Here is a 15,825-nt window from a genome sequence, read left to right on the forward strand (position 1 = left end):
AGCTTGTGTCACCAAAAGATATAAGAAACATGTGGTTGATTTAGCCCACCAGCATCCACAAATACAAAAAAAAAAATTTTTTTGAAGATTTAGTGCCAAAATGTTTAGAACTGTTGCATTTTCAAGAGGAATCCCCAGACTTGGCTAATAATGAAGTACTGTGTTTATTGAGACTGTACAGTGTTGTATTAACAGCAATAATGTTTGTTTTTTTGTTTTGTTTTTTGTGCATTGTTTTTCAGCTTCCTCCGTATCCTCTCATACCAGCAGTTACTCCTCTTACAGGACTCGAGAGCCTCTCTGCCAATCTCTCTGACTTACCTGCTGTCTGTATCACCCCCCTGCCTGCTCCCTGTCAGTATTTCCCTCCAGGTGTGGTTATGCCCAACCTTCCTGTCACCCCTGCAGGGCCCCCATCAGGGCAGACAGTCAACCCACAGTTGGTGCTACCATATGAGACTAATCTTGTGCCAAATATCCAGGTTGCGTCTGTACCTTTATTAGCAGTGGCAACATCTGGCATGCCAGGAATACCGATGCCGCTGCCACAGCATCCCCAGTCACAGGCGTACCAGGCCTCTTTTCAGCAGATCATTCAGAGTGATGTCCCTTCTGTTCATCTCTCTCCAAGTGTTCTGCCTGTGTCACAACAATCCCATCTTCCTCTTCCTCAGTCACATCATCCAAGCATAACCCATCCTCCCGATCAGACTACATCTGGGGCTGGGAACCAGGTAATATTTACAACATTGCTCTGAGTTGTACTTTTGTCACAAAACAAAAATCCAGACCTTAACCATGGTTTTGGGCAAGGACACAATTGGTAGGTCTGAGAGATCCCATTTCAACAGAGGAAAAACTGTCAACACACATACAATGCTCCTTCTGCAGAAAGAGCATACAGACATGATCTAGCCATTTAGACATGTTGGCTGTATGTGTTACCATGCATACATTATATGGGCATGTGGACAAGGCTGCCAGAATTTAAAGTAGTAGTTCATTTTATCTCTTGCTAGAATAGGAGGAAAAGAACAGTCATTTTTTATTATCTTTATTGTCTTTATTATCTTTATGTAGCAGCAGCTTTAGAAAACAGTTATACACAAGGAATTGCACAGTTTCACCTTACTTGGGTTTATTAGCAGAAGTTAGTGATAATCTTTTTAATCTGGAGAAATAAAATTGACACTCAATATTTAACAATATACCAATGATGAACCTATGAAAAAGACAGAATTTTAGCTCAATATTGGCAAGTTAACATGTAGGGCTTTTAAGTGTATCCTTTCATGGCCAGAGAAGATTTTACCCTGAAAATTGATTGATCGTCGGCATGCAGAAGAAAAAAGTTATAAGAAATATTTAGGTATAGAATGCCTTAAATTATGACTACAACTAAACCCAATTACTAAAAATAAATTATACGTTATTACTGAGCTTCAGGAAACCTAAAAATCTTCTCTTGCAGTGGGGCTGAACCCACCCTGCAAGGGTTAACTGCTTCTTTGTCTAGGGGACAGTCCACCGCCGGGGCATGTGGGAGTGCTATCTGCCACTTCCCCACTGTGAGGGAGGATTTTTAGGTTTCGTGAAGTTGGGCTTTAGAGTGTTTGCACAGCCAAAACCTATTTTTTTTTTTTTCTATTTGTGGATAGATTGAAGGCCTACTGAACCATCTTTATTTTACTTTAATGCAGTTAGACTGTTTATACAGTAATGGATATGCTTCTTTTTTTCTAGACCTAAATAAACATTTATAACACTTGCAGAGCAGTTTCCTTTCCCTGGAGATGGGCATTAAGTGTTACAGCAAAAGTAAAAAAAAAAAAAAAAAAATCCTGGGATGGGCAGCACCAGGAGAGTTTGACTGCTGTTCTCACACATGCAGCAGCCCAGCTCTTAGACAAGCCCTCTGAAAATGCTGTAATCAACAGCGCTGCTCAGGGAGTGGGAGCAATGTTGATAAGAGCATCATTTTAGCCGGGCATCTAACTGCAGGCGAATCGGGTGTCTGGGAGGTGCCATTCAGTTTTTCCTATGGGCTTGGCAGCATAGGGTATTTAATCCTTTCTGCAGCAACTGATAAAAATGCACATGTATTACTGTATTTGCAGCCTGATTGCATTGCAGCAGTATATAAAAAGAATTCAGTTGGGCTTAACGATCAAGTAGGAGATTTTGCAAAAGCGGGAGGAAATCACCTGGGCTGGGCTCACGTGTATGCGAATTGGATGCTTTTTACACTGCATCCAATTCGCGTAACGTGTGTGACCAGCTTTCTATGGACCTGGTTCACACATGTTCTCTGCCATCTGTTATGACATTAAGCGTCCATTGCTTTTAGGAAGTTGGTTTTGCAGAGTTAAGTTTCAAACACAAATTGCAAACAGGTCAGTAGAGATGACGATGCAGTTAGGCCTCATCCACATGGGCATTCTTTATTCTGAGAGTAAAAACAACTTTTAGCCCCCGTTCACATTAGGTCGCTCCGACTTAGGGGGCGACCTGTGAAGTTGTGTGCAGCACGACTTTGGCGCGACTTGCACGGACTTCATAACACAAATGTCTATGCAAGTCGCCTCCAGGTCGCCCCGAAGTAGTACAGGACCCTTTTTCTAAGTCGGAGCGACTTGTGTCGCTCCTATTAGAACGGGTCCTGTACTACACAGTGGGACCGTGAGGACCGTGACTTGTCAGGCTGACAAGTCGCCTGACAAGTCGGATCAATGTGAATGGACACTTAGAGAAGTTTTGCTTTGTATCCATCTTTTAGGTCACTTTGCAGTAAAGCAAGGAAACAGAATAGTCTGTAGTATATTATGTTTTTACTAAATACTGTAAGACTGCTGTTCATAAAAACTTCTACCAAATTTTGGAAAACAATACAATACTAGAGTGTTACAGATTTGAATACAATGCACATGCTACCTAGCCTTTCTAGCAAATAAGCATTTTCAAATGCCTTTATGCAATAGGGGTATGCTAAAAAGTTATGTGGCTTGAGTTAAAGTTCTAAATTTCCATAACACAGGGTTCCAGGCTTTACCCAAGCAATTTCAGGAAATCAGGTGCTCTAGTATTGTAGATTTAGCATTATCCCCAGGTGAAGATTCTTCCTTGGTCCTATAAAGTCCCTTTTGCACAGACATTCCTCCTTGGTTCTTCTTGTGGTAATGGAGACCCTCTTTTAGCTTATGCTGCTGGCCTTTTATTTAGAAATTTTACGTAGCCATTCCCGCCTCTTCCTCTCTACATCAATTTCTATGAGAAGCATTTTTAAAAGCCAATCGTACATGGATCAAATTTCAATCCATTTATGGGCATCCTGGTTGTGCACACGTCAATCCATGTAACCAGCCGGTCGGGATTTTTCCGATCGATTAGTGCCACCGGCTATAAACGGGCAATGCTAATTGTGAAGGCTACTTGTGCCCCCCCCCCCCCTTTCTGGCAGAACACAATAGCGCTGCGGGAGGGATTCCCCCATTAACACTGACTGTTTTGATGGGGAAATCGAGCAATTTTCTTTTCAGACCATGGCGAAAGGAAAGAGAAATTGCATAATGTATGGCCTGTTTAACTCCAACTCTACATAGCACTGTTGTATCACAAATGCCATAGCTCATATATGTCAAAAGATCAAACTATTGTTGACTTTTGACGCGGTGGGTGCATTGTTTGACCAGGACTCCTCTAAAACAATAGGAGCAGCTAAAAATGTATATATGTCCCATTGAATTGTTAAAATTTGCCCAATATGTGCAAACATTGTTCCAGTGACATTTTGTTTGAGAAATGTTCACACAAGACGACAGATTATTACTCTAAAAGCATCAGATTTAAGCTGATCTTTTCTGTAAGCCTCTTTATTGGTAATTGAGGCATGCGGTAATTGAGTTATGTTTTTTATAAATTGTTTGCTCAGTTTGAATTGCCAAGTTTAGTAAAATGAGTTGCTTTAATAACAGATCATTTCCATTTTTTTACATATAAAAGACAAAAGGATGTCAGAATGGCCATATCTGATGCCCTATAAAATATAAGCAGTTTATCCATTTTAACATTTAAAAGATAGGAAAGATGTAAGCCATAAACATTTATGTCACTGATCCTAAAGGAAGACCTTCTCAAAGTCTTTTACTTCTAATAATTTTATATTTGCTAGGAAAGTTCTTTCCTTTAGAGATTGTGTTGTCCATCATTACTGAGATGCCAGCTTGCTGCATTTGTGCGTGCTCCCCTGAGCGGTCTTAGCACAGTAGTAGTAAATCATTGAGCTATGGGATGTTTTCTTCATTTCATGAAAATAGAGCCATAACGAAATAGATATGTTCTGTGGATACGAAAGGATTCATCATGGATATTAAACTTCAGTAAACTGTAAAGATACTGATCTTTAACTAGGATACTGAAGGTGCACTTCAAAGTGTTACATACCAACATCTAATATTTTTGATTAGTTCCGAAAATATAATAATGAAAGGATTAAATCCAACTACTGGCAAATCTGCCTAGTGATTTACGTTCAAGTTTTGTTAGAGGTCAATATTTTTCTTTAATAATTTGGAATCTACAACCTCTTTTTGAACCTCATTCTAGCAAACCAATTTTATATAAAAATGATCATTATCATTTTTGTTCTGTTCTGACAACAGCTTTGAAGGAGACAACTGGTTCATAAATGCAGCTTGTCTCCACTATAAGCACACAAACCAGCAGTGGCAAGAAGAATGCAGAAGGAAGGGGAACATGCCAGGCTCTGAATTCCTCTTGTTGTTACTTGTCAGTGGAAAGTGTTCACAGCCGAGACAAGCTGCATTTATGAATCAGCCGTCTCCTTCAAAGCTGTTGTCGGATAGGCCGTGGCAGGAGAGTGTAGTTTTAGCACTTGGCAGCATGGAAAAAAGTTCTAGATCTACCTGTCCCAAAGGGGACAGAACTGTTAACAACAATTATAATGATAGATCTTTATTTGTCTGCACCAATAAGGCATTTTAATGTTTACAAATTATGTTTAGCTTTGTGCAGTGTTGAAATGAAATGTACTACTACTTTAACATTTTGCAATTCCGAATTACAAGGCGCATGTCAAGAAGTTTACATTCAAAGCATTTTCTGTTTTTATTAAAAAAAAAAAAAGATGACTATGCTTTGATACTGAGAGCATGCAATCTTTTTTTCTTACCCTACTCTTTATTTCTGTTTTTACATCGTCATTTGATATTTTACATATTTTATCTGATGTAATCGGTTTAATAATGTGCTCTGAAATATGATTTATTAGCAATTCACTTTTCTCCTTTCAGCCACTGTGTTGTGTATATATGCATTATATATATATATATATATATATATATATATATATATATAATATAATATAATTTTTTTTTTTACCTGCGATATGATAAAAACTCTTCTGTAGTTTGTAGAATCTTATGCAGGGCTAATAAAAGGCGTGCACGCACAGTCAAATATTTCTTCATCAGTCAGGTTGACAGAATTTAACAACTGTGTAGCATGGGTCTAGAAATTGGCCCTTACCCTACAGAGTTTGGTGGATAGTTTTGGTTGAACAAGATGTAAAGAAAAAAGTTTCTGTGTGGATGATGGTGGAACACTGCAGGCTTGTACTGACTGCCCTCAGGTACTCAAGATAGCCAGTGGACCCATGTCACAAGTCTTGCTTGAATGTTGTTTTTTTACTTTATTTTATTCTTTTAAAGTGTGGGCACAGGGGATGAAGAAAGAGATGGGTAATGCAGACAGACTCTGCCAGAGAAGATTTTTACACGGGGATACGGTAGCTTTCTGCACAGGTTAGCTAACCTGTACAATTGGTTATTTTTCAGCTGCTTGTTCTTAGGAGCCATGTAAATTAGAATGTCACCATGGGTAGCTCAAATGTTACTCCAGGGCAACAGAAATAAACAGCCCTGCTTGAATATAGGGCTTGATTTACTAAAACTTGAGTGTAAAATCTGGTGCAGCTCTGCATAGAAACCAATTGGCATCCAGTTTTTTCTGTCGAAGCTTAACTTTGCCAGCTGAAGTCAGAAGCTGATTGGCTACCGCTACAGCTGCACCAGATTTTGCACTCTCCAGTTTTAGTAAATCAACCTCATAATATTTTAAGTTAAAGAACACAGATGTTGGTTACAAAGAGGTTTTGGGGGGACATAAAACAAATGATTAACGGAACCTGTGAGTGAACACCTTTTCTAACTCTTCCTTCCTTGTCGGTTGGTCTTCCTTTTGAGAATGTTTTAATGTGATTTAGTTTTAGTATACACTTTATGGCCAAAAGTATGTAGACACCTTTCCAAATGGAGTTTAACATACAAAGACCTTGTACGGTCATTATGCTGTTCTAACTCTGAGCCAACAGTATAGGGAAGGCCCTTTTCTGTTCCAGCCTAACTGTGCCCCTGTGTACAAGACCGTCCCAAAAGGATATGGTAAGATACATTTTGGTGTAGAGGAACTTGATTGGCTTGAGCTCTGACCTCAGCTCTGCTTAACCCCTTTTTAATCAACTGGAACAAGTACTCATCCAACATCAGAAACCTATTTTGCAAATGCACTATTTGCTGCATGGAAGCAAATCTGCCCAGACACTCCAAAATTTTGTGGAAAGCCTTTTTAAAATAGTGGAGGCTGTTAAAGCTGCAAGAGAAAGGGGAAGGGAATCCAGATTAATGCCCATGGTTTTATAATGGGATGCCCAACAAGTTCTAGATGTGAAGATGGGGGTGTTCACAAACAGTTGGTCATGTGTATTTTTCTCAAATATCTATCTATGGGATTGAACTGGATTGTTGAAATAACAACTTTTCATCAATCATGTTGTACAGGTCATTGGTCTTTCCCAGTATAAAGTGGACTTAACTACCACTGTAGGAGTGTTGCCAGTTGCAACGATGATGTCACCACCAGTGCACTTTCCCTCAGAAATTTCCCAGCCATTGCAAGGACAAGATCACCTTGCTCAACCTTCTCTTCCACTTACCATGCCACATACTGAGGCAGTCTTGGCTGAGAATCAGAGTATGTCCTATCAAAGTCCTGGCATTTCCCAGCCTCCTGAGTCTCATAACCTCACTCAGTGCCAAGCGACACAGTCATTTGCAGAATCTGCTCATGAGGTAGATTTTTATATTTCTTTTACTCAGGCTGGCCTCAAAGTTAAAATATTTGTAATGTCTCTCCTGATGTAAGAAGCATTTTTTAAAGCTAATTTTTTATCATTTCATGTTTTAGGAACAGCACAATCAAGAAAATCTGCCAAGCTCAAATCAAAGCTGTGATAAGTGAGTTATTTCTGTCCATCAGCAATGTTCTTGTAGGCACTAGCTGTATTGTTTATCAGTGAGATTAAAGTAGACATTTCTAAAAAGGATGACCTTTTACATGAACATTTTTTTTGTTTTTTATATAGAGATATATATATATGATTATTAGTGGCCTTAGACTGAGCCATATCTCCCCCAAGAACATGGGTCAGGGAGCCATCTTCATGCGCTTGAGTAAACATAGAAACATAGAATGTGTCGGCAGATAAGAACCATTTGGCCCATCTAGTCTGCCCAATATATGTGAATCCTATGAATAGTCCCTGGCCCTATCTTATATGAAGGATAGCCTTATGCCTATCCCATGCATGCTTAAACTCCTTCACTGTATTTGCAGCTACCACTTCTGCAGGAAGGTTATTCCATGCATCCACTACTCTCTCAGTAAAGTAATACTTCCTCATATTACTTTTAAACCTTTGCCCCTCTAAGGGGCAAAGGTTTAAAAGTAATATGATTGCCATTACCCATTGTGATTTTAACTGACACTGCACCAATATATTTAGGATACATTACATTTTCCCCTGCTTTATAACTGTATAGGAGAAGATCGTGCCTGCTCGCAGGGAGGATTATCCAAACAATTGTACAATGAGTACCCCCACAAGCATGAAATATACAGCCACCTTGTGTGCAAAAAAATGTGCTTTTTTATTCTTAATGAGGTTTTTATTTTGCCACCTGTGTCCACGTGGAGATATTCGACTTACAATTTGTCTAGTAGATGAAGCGAGAGAAAATCTTTTTCAAGTCACTGATTTTTTTATGTGACAGTTGTCATCAAATTGTTTCCTTATTGGACCATTCCTTCTATTCCAGTTCTGGTGATAACTCAAAATTAGATTTTTTTCCCATTGCTCACTGTCCTTATGACCATGGTTACTAGGTCAAATAGGGACACAAACAGTAATAAAAACCTGACAAGTGTTCTTACCCTTCCTTCCTCTCTCCAAAACTTAAAAAAAGGGGGGGGGGGGGGAGTCTTGGCTGTAGAAACAATTCAGAGCTGAACTACAGGAAAACCGCTAAACATACACAAGTTTTTTTTAGTTCTGGTTCTTTTTAGGTCAAGTTTAGTTGTATTTGTCTATCCAGTTCTGTGATTTAAAGAGCTCTGTCACACAGCACAGTCCTATCTAGAAAGGTTTCTATGCTGCACTTTTACTTACAGGTCTCCACCTTATCCCTGTGACTGGACAGTAAAATGAGAAGCAATATACTGATGATCTCATCTCTCTGTCTCTCCTGTATCAACCTTTTCTTGCAATGGACCACAACTGATTGGCTCCATGTGCTGCTTCCCTTTCTACCCATCTAAACTCTGTTGTAGAGTGGACTGTAAGATGCTGAAGTCAAATACATACACTGCTTGCATTTAAATATTATACTGCCCAATTTCCACCATTGGTAGCCTTACACGGATCTAAAAAAAACCCCCCTATGGAATTTTTGGAAGCTCCAAATTACCATACGACTACTACTTAATCCATTCCTTGGCTCCCATTTCCCTTGAGACCCCCAAACTTAAAACCCCCTTATGGTACACAGTCTTTTAAATATGGGAATCTGTTAATCCAGAAATGCACTGCTCCTTCGATTACTACTTGACTTTCAAATCCCCTGTCCCTCCCAGGTTTAAACAGCCCTGAATTGTTTTGACTATTACAAATACTGAGGCAGCAAATAAAGTAATGATGGGGGAATACATTGTCTCTGCCAGGCTCTCCTATATGTTTCGATCACCCTTCACAAGTGGTTCGGAGGTTGCACAACCATAGATGTCCTGCAGATATAGTGGACCTGGGTGCGACCCTCTGAACAAAAATTTTAGAGCTTCTCAAATCCCTGTTCACCATTAATTTATTAAAATACTCTTGGGTAGCTTTGTTACATAGTGGGGTTGATTTACTAAAACTGAAGCTTGCAAAAACTAGTGCAGCTCTGCATAGAAACTAATCGGCTTCTAGGTTTTTTTGTCAAAGCTTAATTGAACAAGCTGAACTTAGAAATGGATTGGCTACCATTCACAGCGGCACCAGATTTTGCACTTTCCAGTTTTAGTAAATCAACCCCATTGATTTTATGTAGCTATCTAAACCTTAAACGCTGCTTGCCACCCAAAAGTAGTATTGAGAAACTAACAAGCATACTTGTTGATCTTTATGATATATTCCTGTGAGTCTGGAAAGCACAATCTTACCATTTTTACCCATCCCTAGATAATGAACCTAATGATATGCTGTATTGGTTGTTACCCCAGAAGGGGGGTGGCGCAACCTTTGTGAGTAGAATCCTAATACTCTGTTGAATAGACTTGGCCAGCCCAATGAGTCTTGGAGCACCCCTCTGCTTCCCCTTCTACCCTTTTTTTCCATAGTTTTTCTGTCTTCCTTCTGAAACACAATTACACCTTAGGATTTATGGTAGCGGTTGTCACCTTCATTCACCACCATAAACCAATACACTATCAGTTTTTACCCTTTCCATGTCTGAGAGGAACGTTAAAATACCTTTGGGATGTTTACATTTTCAAAGTATTTGTACTCTGTGTAAGTTGTGGAAAAAGACACATGGGCCTATAATAAACGTAATGACTTTATTTTTAATATCTATTATCGTATTAAAGATATTGAAACCGATCCTTATCCTTGTGTTAAAACATTCTGAATTGAACCTATAGGGTTAACTCCTATTTGTACTGATAGTTACATAGGTTCCGATGCTGCCTCTGGTAGAGAAATGAGTGACGGATATGAGGGTATACATGGCGGCAAACCTGATGGAAAACCAGCCAAAAAACATCATCGGAGGTCATCGCGGACTCGCTCCCGTCAGGAAAAGACCAATAAGCCTAAACTAACTATTCTTAATGTAAGCCCAAGCCCATTTTTGGTAATAATACGTGTATACAGATTACATTACATTGTGATGTTACATGACCGTTTCCTGCAGGTGTGCAACACTGGAGACAAGATGGTAGAATGCCAGCTGGAAACACACAACCACAAAATGGTTACTTTCAAATTTGACTTGGATGGCGATGCACCAGAGGAGATTGCTACATATATGGTAAGGCAAGTGGGGTGGGGGCTGCCAAGCTAAAATTCATCTAGTATTTTGCATTATTTGTGAAATTTGCATTTAGTTGCCTCCAGAGGATATGAAAGACTGTGGAAGGTTAGCAACAATTAAAGTCTTTTTGTGATATGTGCTTTGCAACACATTAGCAAATTCTAGGGATGCACCGAAATTCCAGTCACCGAAATTATCGGCTGAAAATTAGCCTATCCCATTTCGGCCGATAATGGGTTAACAATGCCGAAATGAATGGCCGCCGTGAGGAAGGAGGAGGGCGCAGTGCAGGTTTTAAAAGTCCCGCCTCTGGCCGGCAGCCCGCCTCTCAATGAAGTCCCTACTACTACAGGTGTGTATGAACGAAGTGTCATACCGGGCGGGAGGGCAGGCGAGCGGCCGCTAATAGATATAACTATGTGAGCCTTCACTTCACTGTCAGCGGGACTGTGTGTGAATGAACTGACCTGACACCGGGCGGGAGGGCGGGGGGAGCGGCCGCTAATAGCTGTAACTATGTGAGCCTTCACTTCCCTGTCAGGCATGTATCTCCGCTGACAGGGAGGTGAAGCGCTCACATAGTTATAGTTATTAGCGGCCGCTCCCCCCGCCAATTGTCAGGTCAGTTCATTCACACACAGTCCCGCTGACAGTGAAGTGAAGGCTCACATAGTTATATCAATTAGCGGCCGCTCGCCCGCCCTCCCGCCCGGTGTGTCACTTCATTCATACACACATCGTAGTAGTGACATCACCGGGAGGCGGGCCGCCGGCCAGAGGCGCTTATTTTGAATGAAGGACACCGGAGGAGCACTCAGCAGAGTGACAGTAAGGAGATTGAATCGTTAGGATGGGGAGGGACGCTGAGGCAGTGGGGGGGGGGGAAGCTGAGGCGAGCTTACCATTGGTATTAGTATTATGCAGCATGAGGGGTTAATGTATTGTCACTGATGCGACCAGTGGCAGTTAATTAACCCCTTTGTGCTGCATTAGTGCAACCGGTATCAGTGCAACCAGTGTTAATTAACACGGATACTGGTTGCACTAATGCAGCACAAAGGGGTTAATTAACTGCCACTGGTCAGTCACTAATGAGTGACCAGCAGTGGCAATACATTAACCCCCTCATGCTGCATAATAGAAATACCATTGGTAATTAAATTAATCTCTTGCCAACCCATCACAGTACATATACTGTGACAGGGTGGCAGCGACAGGTGTACGTCGCTACCTGTTTTTGGTGTATGCCCCTGTTCTATCTATTTTAAATATTTTTTGGGCAAAAAGTCATTTTCGGTTTTGGTTTTTGGCCAAGGGCATCCTGCATTTTCGGTTTCGGCCTAGAATTTTCATTTCGGTGCATCCCTAGCAAATTCACTTAAAAATGAAGGAAAGCAGAGCATCGATGCTGCTCCCAGCAGTTCTCAAATTCTAGCTGGTATATACAGTGCAGGATGTTGCCAAAAAAGCTGTGTTGTATACAGGAATGTAATATTTTAGAGCTGTAAACTATTTTTGTCAGGCATGTAGCACATTGCAGTCGCCTCTAGAATAGAGTTCCAAGATTGACAAGACCCACTGTCCAGCATTGTAGAGCGAGAGAGACGCATAGATTGTTTTCCTTCTGAAAATGAATGCAGTGATTACTGGTGTGGAAGAAATTGGTGCAAAGCTTTGAGCACACAAAATTTCAGTATCAAAGAAATTAATTATTTTCCCCATATGTATTTTGCTAAGATTTGGAGCACATGTAGCTAGTTATGTTCAAATAACAAATAGGACTGGCTCTGGCTCTGCCTATGGCAGTAGATTATGCAGAGGCAGCGTTAAATAACTTACGATTTTGCTCATGTCTTTTTTTGCATGCACATCCTATGACCGTTTTGGTAAATAATAGCAGAACCACGCTACCACGATACATGGAAGAGTAACAGGACTCTATAAAGTAAATTTTATATAGCTGTTCTTTCATTGAGAGCTCTGTATGTAAGGGGCTCCTATTGTAGATATGCCACTCTTAGTTTTAAAGCTAAACGTCGGGTAGGTATTAAAAAAAAAAAAATTATATATATGTGTATATGATCAATGATGTGTTATTGAGAAACATTGATTTCTAAGCACAAGTCTATTGTAAGTCCCTGTACAATAGAGCTCAGAGTGAGAGAGGAAGAAGCAGCACATGGAGTCAGTCAGTTGGGCTGCAGTGCTCGTGTGCTACTAAAGAACATGCTGATGGGAGAAAAGAATGACTAGCTCATCGGTTTGCAGTTTCTCTGTATACTATCCAGTCACTGGCTGCAAATGTAAGCTAACTGCAGTAGAAAAGAAAAAAAAATGGTCTTTCACTCTGCCAGACAGGGCTGTGTAAATCTCAGAACCAGATGGGACAGAAATACAAATCCTTTGTAAAACTGTTCCTATATATGTATTTTTGTTTTGTGGTTCGCCTGGAGTTCAGCTTTAGGTTTCACATTTTTAACTATATATCGTAGTGAGGAATAGGGCAAATCTAAAAGGGTGCATAGGGCATCATGATTTCGAAATACAGTGCTGTCTAGTTACATTACTTGCAAAAGCCTGGTCTCTGTATAACCATCCATACATATCCACATAACAGTAAAGCCATCTATTTTATTCTCTCTTTACATTAGCTTTGTCAGTGTTCTGATGGCCTTTGTAGTGTCTCACAATGGGCTAACGAGGTTACTTGAAGAAGCCATGATATGAACGAGTGCAATTAAAATTTCTTTAGCAGAGAACAGTTCCCCCAGCTGTAATGGGATGAGGGATTCCAAGTTTTCAGTTTTAATAAACCAAAGCTAGGAGATGCAGCTGTATATTATTTGAGAGCGCTTAGCATCGCCTTTGTGATATTATGCTTTGTGGATGCGGCAAGACTATGCTATGAATTAACATATCTGTATGCTACCAGGTGGAAAATGAATTCATACTGCAGATGGAGAAAGAGATTTTCATTGAGCAGATGAAGGATGTCATCGACAAGGCAGAGGACATGCTGAGCGAAGATACTGAAGGAGAGAGAAGCTCCGATCAAGGGGCAAGTCCTCAACAGGCTGACTCCTTCAAGGCAGAAATGAGGGAGGTACAGTACACACATCTATTTGGGATGCTCAGTGCTTTTCCTTCTGGATTACCCAGAAAACCCTGTGAAACAAGATCTGTTGCTCTAAGCAAATTGCAAATTGACTGCTGTCCACCCCCGGCTGTCAGCACCTGCTTCTTAGCTGCATAAATTACTTTTATTGCAGGGTTATTTACTCAAAGTTAGACCGCAAAGGGACAGGGATATGTAATGAATAACCGTGATGGTCATCTTAAATGCACACAACAAAATCTTTTATAAGACATTTACTGCCGTAGGTAAAAGAGTGAGTTTTATTTTTTGCCTGCCTAGAAGTTGGCTGCTCGACCCATCTATCTGATGCATTGCAAAATATATCAGCCACGGTGTACTTATACCTTTATAAAAAATAAATAAAACCATCTGTGAGCAAGTAGAAATGGTCACTTGTATGACAAATAGTTCATGCAATAATATCCCCTAGTATCCAGTACAGGTTGTCAGATATGCGAACCAGTGAAGATCCACATTGCTGGCCTGGAAGGTTGGATTTTTTTTTTCTTCCATTATGTATCATCAGTGATAGGGTAGAGATGATTAGAGAAAAATATTGATCCTTCCAAATACTTCCTAATGGCTAAATGTACTATGAAGTGGATGTACACTTCAAGTAAAACTTAGCCAATGCAAGCCTTCATGTGTCCTTATTGCATCTTCTGCTATTGCCTCATTTTACATGCGCATAAATACTTTTATGAGCATGTGGAAGGAGGCAATAACTGCAGAAATTTTATATTTGATATATCTAAATTATTAATATTTTTTATGAGCGTTAATAATCTCCACATATTTAACGGGGACAATGCATTATCATGAAATTAGAAAACTAATTGAACAATATTCTATTCACTTTTAAATGAAATATGTATTATATTTTTAAATATCCACATATTGCATAGCATACTTTTGATTCCATGTTACTCTACCCTGCCTGTGGAAAGATGGGATTAATATGTTAAGAACTGCCAGCACTGGGTAGTCTTGTCAGTTTGGTTTTTACAGTGCCAAAGTAACACAGAGTGGGCAGTATGGGTTTTTACAACATATAACAAGGGTAATGTCCTTACACATTTCTTGCTTCACAAAGCTAAACGAGTGGTGTCTATTAAAGGTTCTTGTGGTGGTAAAACCCAAGGAAGCTTAGACCTCTGTAGTGTATTAATACTTTTACTAAAAAGAAAAGCTGCACATACAACTGCAGGAAACACAATTCATAGCATGCAAAGTAGTACAAAATTATGCCTACACAGAGCTTTTTCAGAAAACAGGTACAGCAACTCAACCCCGGTCCCCAACACACACGCACACACTCCAAACTGCATTAAATAGTGGCAGAATTTGGAAGGGAGTTATGTACAGTGCCTTGTGAAAGTATTTGCCCCCCTTGAACTTTTCAACCTTTTGCCACATTTCAGGCTTCAAACATAAAGATATAAAACTGTAATTTTTTGTGAAGAATCAACAAGTGGGACACAATCATGAAGTGGAACGAAATGTATTGGATATTTCAAACTTTTTTAACAAATAAAAAACTGAAAAATTGGGCGTGCAAAATTATTCAGCCCCCTTAAGTTAATACTTTGTAGCGCCACCTTTTGCTGCGATTACAGCTGTAAGTTGCTTGGAGTATGTCTCTATCAGTTTTGCACATCGAGAGACTGAAATTTTTGCCCATTCCTCCTTGCAAAACAGCTCGAGCTCAGTGAGGTTGGATGGAGAGTGTTTGTGAACAGCAGTTTTCAGTTCTTTCCACGGATTCTCAATTGGATTCAGGTCTGGACTTTGTCTTGGCCATTCTAACACCTGAATATGTTTGATGAACAATTCCATTGTAGATTTTGCTTTATGTTTTGGATCATTGTCTTGTTGGAAGACAAATCTCAGTCCCAGTCTCAGGTCTTTTGCAGACTCCATCAGGTTTTCTTCCAGAATGGTCCTGTATTTGGCTCCATCCATCTTCCCATCAATTTTAACCATCTTCCCTGTCCCTGCTGAAGAAAATCAGGCCCAAACCATGATGCTGCCACCACCATGTTGACAGTGGGGACGGTGTGTTCAGGGTGATGAGCTGTGTTGCTTTTATGCCAAACATAACGTTTTGCATTATTGACAAAAAGTTTGATTTTGGTTTCATCTGACCAGAGCACGTTCTTCCACATGTTTGGTGTGTCTCCCAGGTGGCTTGTGGCAAACTTTAAACGACACTTTTTATGGATATCTTTAAGCAATGGCTTTCTTCTTGCCACTCTTCCATAAAGG

At 40.0% G+C, this 15,825-nt stretch overlaps 1 protein-coding gene across 2 annotated transcripts in view; it reads left to right on the plus strand.

Moving 5' to 3' along the window:
* The window catches only part of WNK2 (WNK lysine deficient protein kinase 2), a 403,248-nt gene that overhangs the window by 318,200 nt on the left and 69,223 nt on the right, over nt 1–15,825 (plus strand). For both annotated transcript variants that reach the window (XM_082265480.1, XM_082265479.1), the window contains exons 12-17: nt 243–734; nt 6,855–7,145; nt 7,261–7,310; nt 10,058–10,223; nt 10,305–10,421; nt 13,357–13,527. In XM_082265480.1, the coding sequence (XP_082121606.1) occupies nt 243–734; nt 6,855–7,145; nt 7,261–7,310; nt 10,058–10,223; nt 10,305–10,421; nt 13,357–13,527 (1,287 nt within the window). The remainder of the gene's footprint in view (nt 1–242; nt 735–6,854; nt 7,146–7,260; nt 7,311–10,057; nt 10,224–10,304; nt 10,422–13,356; nt 13,528–15,825) is intronic.

The sequence above is a fragment of the Pelophylax lessonae genome (genome assembly GCF_965119305.1).
Source record: "Pelophylax lessonae genome assembly, chromosome: 8".
Classification (NCBI taxonomy): Eukaryota; Metazoa; Chordata; class Amphibia; order Anura; family Ranidae; genus Pelophylax; species Pelophylax lessonae.